Here is a 14,125-nt window from a genome sequence, read left to right as displayed (position 1 = left end):
TGAATCTACAAACGTCAGTTTCAAAGTAGCTTCGCCAGCTCTGATGTTATTTAAAGCTATGATTTAACTTTATATTAAAAAACTAAATGTTCTTAATGAGATCCCTCATCCAAACCCTGTATTTACCAAATACACTTTGAATAATGATTTTCTAGTTGCCGGGATGCCAGGATGGATTTTGTTGGTGATTTACATACACTATTCTTCTATGTGTGTGTCATGTCATATCCATACACAGTGTAAAGTATAGCATGACACTGAAAGTGTTTTGTCACAATTAATGAGAAAACTTGAGCATGGATCATTTAAAACAGCAAAACTCCAGGAAAAACGGTTCTCCCAAGAAAATATATTTATTTGATATTTTGTCCCTCAAACTACACTCTTAGAAGAAAAGGTTCTAGGCGCTTCGTATTTGGAACCCCTAAAAGGTTTTAGGGGTTCCAAATACGAAGCGCCTATAGAACCTTTTAAGGTTCTATATAGAACCTTTTCTTCTAAGAGTGTACATTCATCTTGCGCACACAAACACAACCAAAAACAACGTTCTTCTGTAAGAAATATATACTGTATGTATATATGTGTTTAACTGCTAGGTGACCAAAAGTTAACTTATTTATTCTGACTATGACCTTAATCATCAACTAATGTTAAGGGCAAATTAGCGCTGGACTGTATCTGATAAAAATGAAATGGCCTATTCTGCAAACTGTCTTGCAAACAAGTGCTAAGTGATAGTTTAAGTTTAGTTATGTTTATGATTACCAAACTACATTGCACATTGATACAGAGTAACAGATGTGTGGCCACAGGTGTCTATATATCTTTTTTTTCCCACTACAGCTTTGAATATGTCTCTTCCAGTCTGATTTTAATGTATTACTTTTGAGTCTTTTTGAGTTTTAACTAAAGTGTTGCACAATGTATAACTATAGACATGTATCATTTAAATGACTGGGTAAAATAAGACATTATATGATAATCAGAAATGTTTCTTGATCATCAAATTATCATATCAGAGGGATTTCTGAAGGATCATGTGACACTGAAGACTGGAGTAATGATGCTGGAAATTCAGCTTTGATCACAGGAATAAATTATATATATTCACATAGAAAACAGCTATTTTAAATTATAATAATATTACTGTTTTTACTGTATTTTTGATCAAATACATGCGGCATTTGTGAATACTTCTTTCATTAGTGAATAATTGTGTAAGTGCATAATACAAATAAATAAATAAATGAAAATAAGATATAATTTATTAATTTATAATTTAAGATATACAGGTGAAACTCGAAAAATTAGAATACGGTGCAAAAGTTCATTTATTTCAGTAATTCAACTTAAAAGGTGAAACTAATAAAGACTCATTACATGCAAAGTGAGATATTTCAAGCCTTTATTTGTTGTAATTGTGATGATTATGGCTTACAGCTTATGAAAACCCTAAATTCAAAATTAGAATATTGTGAAAAGGTTTTCATAAGCTGTAAGCCATAATCATCACAATTATAACAAATAAAGGCTTGAAATATCTCACTTTGCATGTAATGAGTCTATATAATATATTAGTTTCACCTTTTAAGTTGAATTACTGAAATAAATTAACTTTTGCACGATATTCACATTTTTTGAGTTTCACCTGTATTGTCTGAAAATATATAAAAATAACTTTTATTTTAGACGGTTTTGCTTCTCAAGCACATTTATCGATCTAATTTGTTTTTCAAGTTGATACAGTATGTATCAGTTTGTGTTGTCCTAGAATCTGTGCGCTTCTTTCTATCCAGATGCTATATATATATATAAGTGCAGATATGTTTGGCAAACACAAGATTGTATTTCATAGCTAATAGTTCTCAGGCCAGGCCTCTGGCTCCATGGCACAAGAGTCTGTTGGCAGGAGTTATATCTCAGGCCTCGATTTGGCCGACGGGCCGCTCGGCTCTGCCAGGGGTTTTTCATCTTGCTCCTCGGCAGGGCTCCCCAAACAACACTTGTTTACAAACACACGGCCTGTCGAGATGGCGGCGTTGGCATCGATGCGGCGGCCGGAGCGGAGGAGATGACCTTTCTTACCCAGATGAAAACCACAGCCCGGCATGCTAACTTCAATCAAATTACATGCAAATATCCGCTTGGAAGATTTCCGCCTACGCAAAACCCAATATCGCCTGGAGTGGCTGTGAATTCGCCAGGAAGTGATGCTGTCGGGTTCTTGTTTGACAACTGCGATTAAGCTAAAGCGACTCGTCTGTGTGAAGCAAAAGACTAAAATAGTTCGCTACACGAGTCTGGTGTGGAAGGAGTGACATTTCTTGCTGTTTCGTGTTAGCGATTCCACGACTGGCACTGATCTCGAGCAGTTTCCCAGTTTAAGGATTCTCACACTAGATGAAGGCAACACTTCCCATTTGGAGGCATTAATCCGAGTGCTATCATCACACTTCCTCTGACACGTCTTCCCGGAGAAGGCTGGCGTTCCATCTGTTAATGAACTGAGAGCGGGACCTTTGCACTGGGAGTTGTCAACGGTGACGAGATCTGTTGAGGACTTTCATGTTATAGTATTTTGCAACTCACTGTTTTGGCAAGTGTTCTGGATCTTTGGCCTTTTGGTCATTTTCAAGCTGCGAAATAAACACTGTCTGGATTTATCACATTCATTAGATGGTCCACAATTTACTCAGCGAAGCATGTTAGATGAAATCTATCACTGAACTAAAAATAGGGCTGTGAAACAAGCTGTACTGCTTTTGTGTTGGCGTCATACTGTAGGTCTATGCCAAATCTGCACATTTGTGTTGCATTCCTGTGTTGATTCTGGGGCAATATCTGTGGAATTGGATTAAATGGGTTTTACACTCGTAGGGAAATGAAAGTAGGATCAAATTATTCCAAAATACTCTATAGGTTGAAAAGCTATCATTGATTTAATTGGACATTTCATGTAATTTTTACAGTAAAATACTGTTAAATATAAAGTTTTTTGGAAGTGAAAAAGATCAAGTGATCTTTTGCTGTAAGTTACAACTCGGGTGATGGAAAAGCTGATTCATCATGTGTATTTCTCTTTGTCATCTGTGTTTTTATGGTGGCTTTCAGTCTATTACAAGGGTGTAATAAACTACTTCAGTTAATAAATGTAGTTTCTTTTGAAGATTTGGATCAAACCATTATTTTCATATGGATTATTTTTATGATGTACATTTGTATGAAAATGTTGGTTGGACTTTTAATGGATGGACAAAAATTATCAGATTTTTTTTTTTCAGTATTCATTCTAATTTTTGATTTTAGTAACTTTGTGTTTTTGTAATTTTCGTTTAATTTTACTTTAAAGCTACAATATATATATATATATAATATTAGCGAAAACGCCACGCTAATATTGATCCTCGTTTTAGTTCTCCTTTTGTCCCAAACTGCTATATATATATATATATATATTTACTTTTTTCACCTCCCAATTTGGCTACTAAATTTTAAGGTACCAGCCATTCAGAACTTCTAGTAGCCAAAAACAACTGAAAAAAAAACAAAACAAAAAAACAGATTACATATGTCACAGCTTTACGTTGTATTTAATACAGTATATCATGATGACTCACGAGTTGAGTATTTAGGCTAAATATGCACAGGTTTGGTTTACACGAACTTCCTCTGCAAAGGGAGTAAACAGAATAAGTAGCACGCCAAATTGGCTAGTGATTTGACCCGCCACAGTGGATTTTTACCCGCATTTGGCGGGTTGGCAGTTGTTAATTTAATTGCGTGTGTGTGTGTGTGTGTGTGTGTGTGTGTGATTATTTTCTCACTCTCTGTCATACTTCATGACTATTTTGATGGATCCCCTGCTGATGTTTTTGTGTCGTGCCATCACCAATATAGATCAAAATTCCCTGTGCTGACCTTAAGGATTATTGAGAATCAATAACCCAAAGGGCCGCGTCTCCCGCTTGACTGAAAGTCAAACATTTAACAGGCTGCCAGAGCGTTTAAGTGGCCCATCTACCCTCCACAATACCTCTTTCCCTGCAGGCCTGCAGATCAGGTTGCCATAGTATACCATTTCAGGCTTTTAAGATAGGAATGATTACAGTTTTGTCTGGGCAAAAAGGATACAGTTACTCTTTGTTTGGGAAAGAGAGGATGGGGGGAAACACTTTTCTTTGCTTTCCTATGGTGGGGTTCTATTGAGCTATTGGATCAGCGCTTGAAGAATCGGCCAAAGAACTTAAACGCGTTTTATCTCCAGGACACAGTCCGACACTTCTGTTGAGGAATATAAAGCCGGGTTTGATTTCACCGTTCCACATATAGACAGATAGGGGCTTTTTTTCCTCATAAGACACTTCACACACAGTAGAGAGAGAGAAGGAGAGAGGGAACTTGGAAAATGAACAACTGAATTTAAAGTTTTAGTTTACTGTTAGTTTTATGTGAATATTCTACACAGGATGTGGGTTTTATAGTATGATCTGTTCTTATAGTTCAGTGCAACAACAGAGTAATGAACTAGTAACAGTTTCAAGTCTGGCTCAAAATTATATAGTGTACAGTGGCCCCAAATATGACATGCTTAGGACACTTTATGCACAGAATAAGACCATTCCAAGTATGTATAATACATAATTCGTCATTATGTTGTTCCAAACTTTTAAGACTTTCATTCATATTATTTTTAATATTCTCTCACCATTTTTTCCCCATCCATTGAAGTCTACAGAACCAATGTTTTCAAGCTCAATGTTTTTGAGAGAGGACTTTTACAAGAGGAGTTTTAAACAGTGTATTGAGACTCATAGCAGGCAGGACAAGAGATGGCGGGAGAGGAGGTGAACACAATCAAAGTCCCTTTAGGACAAGTCATTTGACTCGGCGGCCATCTTTGAAACGCCTCTCTGGGATGCAAGTGCAGCTCCTGTCTATTTGAACGGGGAAACATCAAATTCTCCAAAACTGTTCACCAAGCTTACGATTAAATTGCATATTTAAAATCGCCAATGGAATCTGACAACAACTGTCTCATAAATGTTGTTTCTAAACGCTTGAATCATGACAGAAAATGATTTTTGTTTAGACTGGATCAAGCTCATGCCTTTTTCCTAAGACTCTTGTGTTAATGTTCTTTTCATTCTGTTGTTTCTGTGTTCACAGTTCCTGTGTTTAGTTCCTGTTTCCTCAGTTCCCTAGGTTATTAAGTTGTCACTTGTTTGTTACTATGGTTACTTATTTAGTCCACCTGTGTCTTGTTTAGTTCTAAAAAAAGTTTATATTTAGAGTTCTATCAGGCACTTCATATGTAAAACTTTTTAGGGGTTCCCATCATGGGATCATTTTATGGATTTAGTTTTAATTCATGTTTTGATCAAATGTTTTGAACTAAATGGTTAGTAAACAACATGCTTTATCTCTAGAAAAAGTAAACGCCTATTAAACATGAAAATATCACACAATTATTTAAGATGTTTCTCTTTATATAGAACGTTTCAGGCATAAAGGGCTCTTTAAAATGGGTTCTAGAACCCATATAGAACCCACTGAACTTTTTTCTAAGATAAATGTATATCTAGCCATGTGGTTCTCTTTAGTTTGTCAATTATTAGCAAACTAAAGAGTTGGTTATGCTTCTAGGATCATCTTCTTGTTCTGTGTAATAAAGCATTGCTGAACTTCGATTCCTCGACTCCACTCTTCCACATCCTGCAATATGAAAACATATAGCCATTTCATACCATGCATTATAGTGATTTTAAGATACACAAAATGTATCATAAAATCGGTTTAATACTTAATGTAGAAATTTCAACCCAACATTTAAAAGCCACTCTTGCCACTTACAGTTTGAACTCCATTTGAATTGTAAAACTATAATGTAACACTGAATATTTAACAGTTATTGTGAGTAGTATCAGACAAACTGTTTTACAGACACAAGATATAAACTAAAATGGTTTAATTCGTGTTCAGAGTGATGGAAGGAGGTAAATCAGGACAGATTATTGTGTCCGCAATAATTAGGTTAGACTAAAATGAAAGGACGTCATTTCCTGAATCCACTTTCAAAGCGATTTCTCAAAGCAATCATCTAGTTAAGAAGAAAGACATTCTCTCTGATTGTCTCTATCACTGAAGTTTAGAATATTTCACATTTCTGAATTGCTTTTTTGCTCTGAACAGTATGAATCACATTAAAGTAATTAGCACAATGTGATATCTTCATTTAATTAGAATTGCTAAGGGGACGGACTTATCAAAAAGAGCTCTCCAACATGTAGACTTAGAAACTTTCAAATGACAATTACAGCACATTGCATCAGGACTTCACTGCATCACGCAAGAAAAGACATGTTCTGCCTGACTTGATGAAAAAAATTAAAGTGAGATGTAACTTTGTTCCCAGCTCCGTCTCCTATAACCGTGGTGAAGAAAGGCAAGACGGCGAAGAATAGCATCACCGTGTCCTGGCAGGAACCCGACCGACCCAACGGCATCATTCTGGAGTACGAGATCAAGTATTTTGAGAAGGTAAATATTGCATGGTGTAAAGATCACATTTGCATGTACAGATCACATTTTACCTTAAAACAAAGAAACAATATTATACAAAATTAAAAAAAAATAATTAAAAAAATGAAATATCTGATGACATTTTCTAAACTTTTGTTGTTTAAGCGAGACACTACAGGTGAATAGGGTAACATTTTATAATAATAGATATCACCATGAAACTTCCTCAGTTGATTACTTACACAAGTTCATAAATGTTTTTTTACAATTTTTTGAAATTTGTATGATTTATTATGCAAATGATGCATTATCATTAAATATGCGCAATTTTGCATATATTTTCGGTAGATAGATCTGAACATATGATAAAGAAAGGTGCAAAATTCCTTTTTCATTTTGATTACACACAAGATGAAAAAAGATGTTCAGAGGGATTTCAGGATATGCTTTCACAGTGGCGGGCCGTGCATTTCACACCTAGGCCTTCAGTGATGTCCACCCTGAATTAATAACTTTTAATAGTGTAGCAGCGCACGCACATACTCTCTATAATTGTTGTGAAATTCCTGTTTTTATTTTGCACCGGCAGTTATAGGGTTAATGCGGTGAGTTCGCGAAAGGCCGGGTAGAGAGAAACGAGCGAGTGAGTTCGGCTTTTGTGTACAGTGGTTCTTGCGTTCCGATTATAAATTCAGAAACGGATCCTCATCCCTGTCTTATCCTTCAATGGCTATAGTATTAATGTTTGAAAAAAAGAAGTTGTTTCGATCATAAATTTACAAGAACAATTAGGAAGAAAATCATATTCAGCACGGACAAAAACGGGGGCAAAAAAATGCATTATACTCTCCAAAACTGATTTTTTTACACAAAATCCATCCTAATTTCTTTCCCTTAAAAAGACTTGAATTACTTGGTTGTAACGTTACAGGTTGTCTGTGCTTTTCAGTCCCAACAACCTTTTCTATCGCCATCGAGGCTAATGTGCTGAAAGTCGAGTCTGTCCCGTCGTATTTCTGGCATAAGTTTTAATTCGCTTTAGTGCTGAGACGAGAGTGTCTGCTCGATAGAAGCAGTAACGTTAAACAGGGAAAACACAGCAAAACATGACGATGTGTAACGTTACAGCCGACACAAGCTCTCACACAGATTTTTGAACGATATCATTGAGATCAGCGGGACTTTTGCCTTCAAAATCAGTCCTGGCATAACTTTACATTGCAGTCTGTTCTGTTTTTACCCGGACAGATCGATAGAGCTCGTGACTCTGCGTAAACTGAATAAGGGCTTTTTTTCCGGTAGGTTTTAACCTGCTGGTGGTCGAGGAAGGAAATAAACATTATCTTGTGGGTTTAAAAACTATTAAATCTACAGGTATTTTAGTTTACACAGTTCGCTACAGATGCGATTAGCTAGCTCTGACTACCAGTAATAATAGTACACGCTCTGACCATCCAATCAAAGGGCGTGAAAATGCTTACGTTATTGTGTGCCTGCTAGATGGCCCCGGTGCAATCAACTCGATATCTGATTGGCTGATTAAATCTGACCGATTATCTGATTGGTTAAAGCAACAGTTTCATTGCCATTCATTTAAGCTACAGGCGCCCACACTATCGATTCTGAAGGCCTCGAGGCAGATATATTTGACCCTGGCAACACATGATGATGACTGAAATATGATTGGATAAAAGCACTAAAATAAATATACACTACTGGAAGCAGCGCAACCAAGAGAAAAGCTATGAAATTATGAGAACGGACTATTGGGAATAATTTAATACTCATTCATAAAAAAAATATATATTAAAGTGCAAGTCAGTGATTCTCATAGTGTTTAGGCCAGCAGAGAAGGCCTTGCTGGCCCTGACGGCCCACCACTGTGCTTTCATTACCTAAGAAATCAAAATATACTGTCCATAGCCTAAAAAAATAGATTTTCGCCATATTTCTTTGATTAAAATGTCACATAAATCAGGCCAGGAATGATTTATTAACAAATCCCTCTGAACATATCTGCAGAATACTGCTAAGTGTATAACTGGAAAGTTTGGTGTACATCGGTGCTACATCGGCTGAGATGTGTCACTGGAGAATGACAAAAAACTAATTTTGAGAAAAAGGCATTTAAAGATTTGTAATGTAAAAATTCATACTTTTTTAGTGGAAACAACTATTTACTGACACAATATCTTATCAAATCATTAGCAACAACAATACAAACCACCTAAATCTCATCAAAACGGATAAACGCAGCATTTATGGCCTTCAACTGAGCAGAAAAACAGTCAAAAACACACATCTAAATGTCAGAGCGCGTCACGTGATGCATCTGAACGAATCACGATGTCAGAAATTGACATCAGCCAATGAGATTTCGCTTTTAGAATTAAATGCCCATTGTACAGTACTTTCACGATTGGTTGCTGATTAAAAGGAAATGACCATATTTGGATCCGACAGCATTGTACAGAAGAGAGAGAGCTTCACAGCGGTGTGTGAGATTAAAGGAAGCAGAGAGAGATCGCGGAGCAGCGGGATGATTTAGAACGCCAACTTTTGTTGAATTTCAGAGAAATCTACAGACGCAAATAAACAAAGTGTAGTAAAATAAAGACCTAAATGTGTATTTACAGCTTAGATTTACAGCTTGGTTTGAGAATGTTTTAAATCAATGGTCCAGAAATCTGACCTTGGATTGTATGGTCAAATAACACAAATTTGCTTACATTTGATTACTGACCTAGAAAAAGTGTAGACTATTCCTTCTTCATTTTGTTTTGTTCAGTTTATGTTCTAACTAGGTCTGTCAGCAATTCAAAATTTCCATTTCATTTATTACATGCTGATTAATTAATCGAATACATACATATTGGCTGAAAAATGACCCCATGAAAGATCATCTGAAGACATTATTGTGTTAGATTAAAAAAAGTACAGAATAGACATAAAAAAGTAGCTGTAGGAAAACAATTCAACAGAATTTTTATTCCACATAAGATTAAGACTAAAATATGGCCTTTTTAAAAATTGTTAAGGAGCTGCATCTGTAGTTGCATTTATGTATTTTTTACACAGACTTTAATGCAGCTCAGATGTAGCATGGATATGAATGAAAAAAATGAATTATGTGTCGCTTGGAGATGCATAGCAGTTCTGCTATGAGCAGTTCAGTTCTGAACTATTGGTTATTGGTGAAGTTAAGCAAAAACAGACAATATTGGGTCTAAAATGAAACAATATTAGCTTCTTGTGTATTAAACTGTTGTATGAAGTCATTATCACAGCATATATTCAGGATATTTCTCAAGTGATTATCATCATATATAAATATGAGACCATATAGAGGCATTTTTTTTGCACTGCATTATGTTCATAAATTGCATGCAATGAAAGATGACAGATCTGCGCTTGGGCGGGGGGCGCTAAAAGCATTCATTTTAACACTTTGTTTTTCCATAATTAGTCGTAACAAATTAATGTGTTAAATCAACAGTCTTGCCTTGGCCTCTGGCTTTAAAAAATAAATAAATAATAATAACTACATATATTAAATCAAATAATTTTTTGGGCCTTTCTTTAGACTAAAATGCAATTTAGTTGTAGTCATGTTTTAGTAATCTGAATTGTTTTAGCTTTAGTCGACTATTAGTCGACTAAAAATGTGATTTTATTCGACTAAATGTACTACTTTATGATATTTATATCATAAAGTAGTACATTTAGTTGAATAAAATCTAATGGGTTTAGTTAAATTGTATTGCATCAACTAAGCATTTCTTTAAAATTCCCAAGCTCATTATAAACTCCTGGAGAAAACATCTATTAACATGTAAATATGAATGATATTAAGGTTTGAACATGTAATACAGACACAGATTTAACTGCTCTGACATACTGTATAACATGTCTTTATTTAAAAGTTCACGGAGACGGAGAGGCAGAAAGTACACCCTGTTTATTTTCTTCATTTTACAAAAGCATAATGTTTTATTTCGATTGTAAGTGGACACATAAAAAAGTAGACATTTAACAGCTTATTTTTTCATACTTCTTAAGTCTGTATGACAAAAAAGTATTTTAAAAGAGTATTTTAAGTCTATTTTGCGGCTATGTAAAAAAAAACCTAGCAAAACGCGCCGGCGCGTTTGCCAACCCCAGAGTGTTAATGACGGACAGTATCAGGTTTATTAAACTGCTGTCACTTTAAAGCCAATTGCACGTTCAGACATAACCGACTGTAATTTTGTGTGTATTTGTCCGTTGAAAAGATGCAAAATAGAGCTCAATTCAATACGGACTGAGCGCATAGAAACCATACTGAAATGTCTTCGGATTTATCCACATCAGTGATGCGCGGGTTGATCCAAAATGAGCGGGTGCCTGCGGTCACCCGCGGTTACGAGTCATCCAAAAATATTTTTAACGATATTCGGGTCGCGGTCGGTCGGGTCGTTTGAAATAAAGATGCCAATTAAACCTTTGTAATTTATATAGTACTAGACACAATTTTCTATGAAATACATAGGTCTACACTTTATTGGCTGAATAACTGCGCGAGGATGACGCACGAGCTCAGTCAGAAATGACAGTGGGAAATCCTTATTTACCTTTTGAATGTTCAGCGCGTTATTAACTTTTGAATAAAAGCTGACGCGGGACAAAATGCTTGATTTCCCAACACGTTGAACTGAGCAATGCCATTGTGCCATTTTAACAGGCTACTTTTAAACGCATAGGTCAGTAATGTCAGTTTATGTAGGGGGCGGGGGGGATTTTTGTTGGGAAAGTCGGTCGAGAGACGCACACTTCGATTAGACTGGATAAACACATGCAGCATCTTAATTGTTAAGAAAATGAAACGAAATAAATGAATAAATCAAGCCTTTATTACAAAACACTAGGCGATATCATACAGCATTCAGAAAAATGCGCACCCCTAGTTCCTCCGTCTATGGCCCATGACGCGATGAGCATTTACTAGCTACTTAAAAAAAACGCGGGTCAGGAAGCGGGTCGGGTACAATTTTCTTTCTTTTTTTTTGCGGTCCGAGTTGCGGGCGGGATAGTTGAAAACGTTGGTCGGGTGCGGGTTGTTTATACATTGACCCGCACATCACTGATCCACATGTCTGCTCTTCTCTTTCTCACAGACTTTACATTGTGTAATGTTTTATGAGACATGAAGCAAGTGTATGCCAACATATGTCCCGCCAGGTAGATCAGCACATTACAATTCAAATGTGCGCATCTACCACAAACGCACTACTCTACTTTTTATTCGTTGACGAAAATGTAAATAGATTTTCGCCATAGTTTTTGACCCTCAAAATTGTTTATTTAGTCATCGTCTCATTTTCGTAGGAAAATTGTGGCTTCAAATGAGCTGTGATTGAATGGAAAAGAAGGACCAGTGTATCAGCCATACGCCCGTACAACAACAAGAGGTTGAGTGAACGATGACAGAATTATTCCTCTAATGAAGTGACGTTACCAGCGTCTCACCAGACCTCCCCGCTGGCGACAACCCTCACAAAGCCTGAAACTCAATCCCCTCTCCGATCGCCATCTCTGATTGCTCCTCACCTTGCAGCATTTTCCGGCTGCTTTGTTGAGCCATTTAAAGACAGAATACGTCTGAAAACGAGCCTTAGCTCCTCATGACCTCAGTGTTTTGGACCGTTCTGTGAAACACTGATACGATGCACTTAGAAAAAGAAAAAGCTATGACGCCCCACACCCGGTCGTATGAAAGCTAATGGACGGAGCACTTAACACAGGGCTTTAAAACAAAGCCCATGAAGACCATGAAAGCGATCCTCTCCTCTGGCCCTAACACACACACCCTTTGCCATTCTCTCATGGGATGCAAGGCCTTTATCCCTCTCTGACTGTTTCTGTCTTCTCTTGTCTTCTGGTGGCTCTATAGGATCAGGAAACAAGCTACACTATCATTAAGTCAAAGGAGACGGATGTTTTGGTGGACGGCCTTAAACCTTCCTCAGCGTACATCTTTCAGATCAGAGCACGCACCTCTGCAGGCTACGGAGGCTTCAGTCGGCGCTTCGAGTTTGAAACAAGCCCTTACTGTAAGTGAAACTAGATTTTTTTGTAATATATATATCTGAATTGATTAGCCACATTCAAAGTCATTGTAAAATAACAATATATGCACTGTAAAAAGGAATTTGTTGAGAACACTTAAAAGTTCAAGCCAACTTTCTGCATTCAGATTTTTAGGTTCTCTCAACTATTTTCTTAAAATTTGCCTCTATGTACCACTAATTTGTTTCATGTCAATTTGAATTTGTTCGTTCAATAAATGCGAACTGCATCATTTAGCTGATTCGCTGTCGTAGATAGCAATTACATATTTTCCAGTTTACAGCACCTTTGGAGTCATGCATGCTAAGAAATATTGAGTTACCTACTTCTGTCATTAAACTCTAGATGGCGCAGGCTGATAGGTCTAACTATTTTGGTAGCGATCATGTCATTATCTGCATAGCACAGCTGATTGGTTGATGCATCTGCGGCCAATGAGCTGCATCATAACATTCAAACAAAAACCGATAGTGTTGCTGTTAGTTTGCGCCACGCTTTCAGAAGCCCTCCCCCTTCCCCAGCTCCACCTGTATAGATCTGCTACAGGGGGCTATTCATGTATGTTACATATGCAGCAGAAGCAGAATGCCTTACATGCTCACAGCAATGTCTGTGAATGTGTTGGCAGTAGCTAGGGCTGTGCGATATTGAAGAAAAATGCGATATGCGATAACTCCTTAAATAATGCGATATTCAATATGCGATACGATAATGCTTAAAGTGTGCAAAATAAACTTAAATTATCTTTCAAATATATTTAAAATGATATAACCTACATGTGTTTCACGTTCTTTTCTGACAAGAAAACATCCTTATAACTTCTGAAAGTGAACATCAGTGTTTTACTGTAGCATAAGAAGTGTTATTTTAACATCAGTGTAAACCACAGGGTTTCAGGTTATCCTACATTAGGTTTATTTAATAAAAGATACTGAATCATAAAATATAAAAATAAAACATTGCTTAGTTTTCACTGTATGAATTCAATATATCCTGATACTTATTAAAGCTAAAAAAAACTTTGTCTTTTGTTCATGACCCCATTTATTGCAAGCTGTTGCGATATGGATATTGCGATATATACATTTGCAATATTTCGATAAATTTGATATATTGCGCAGCCCTAGCAGTAGCAAGTCTCGGTATTTGCTCTGCAGCAGAAGCAGCGTAGCAGATCTATTCCGTCAAGACCAAATACATTAACATTGCCATATCCATTACCATGCCAATATTTATTAGCATATATCGCAATAATCATATCAAAAGACATAACTTTTGGCCACTTCTATATAATCATGTTCCTAATTGAAATCTGTTGTTACCTCAATGTATTTATTGGCTAAATAAATTATTTTGCATTTATGAACAAATCAAAATTTGAAAACAAATTAGTGAAATTAGTGACAAGCCCCTATATCAAAACTTTTGTGTTCCCCCAAGAAACTTTGCATTCGCTCACAAAGAACTCAAAAGGCTAAGGTAAAAGTTTCTCAGGGAACGC

At 36.4% G+C, this 14,125-nt stretch overlaps 1 protein-coding gene across 1 annotated transcript in view; it reads left to right on the top strand.

Moving 5' to 3' along the window:
* The window catches only part of epha5 (EPH receptor A5), a 92,354-nt gene that overhangs the window by 53,222 nt on the left and 25,007 nt on the right, over window positions 1-14,125 (top strand). The window contains exons 6-7 of the mRNA XM_079600038.1: window positions 6,413-6,537; window positions 12,449-12,608. Of these exons, the coding sequence (XP_079456164.1) occupies window positions 6,413-6,537; window positions 12,449-12,608 (285 nt within the window). The remainder of the gene's footprint in view (window positions 1-6,412; window positions 6,538-12,448; window positions 12,609-14,125) is intronic.

This window comes from Phoxinus phoxinus, assembly GCF_949152265.1.
Source record: "Phoxinus phoxinus genome assembly, chromosome: 23".
NCBI lineage: Eukaryota > Metazoa > Chordata > Actinopteri > Cypriniformes > Leuciscidae > Phoxinus > Phoxinus phoxinus.
This window is presented reverse-complemented; position numbering and strand designations above follow the sequence as displayed.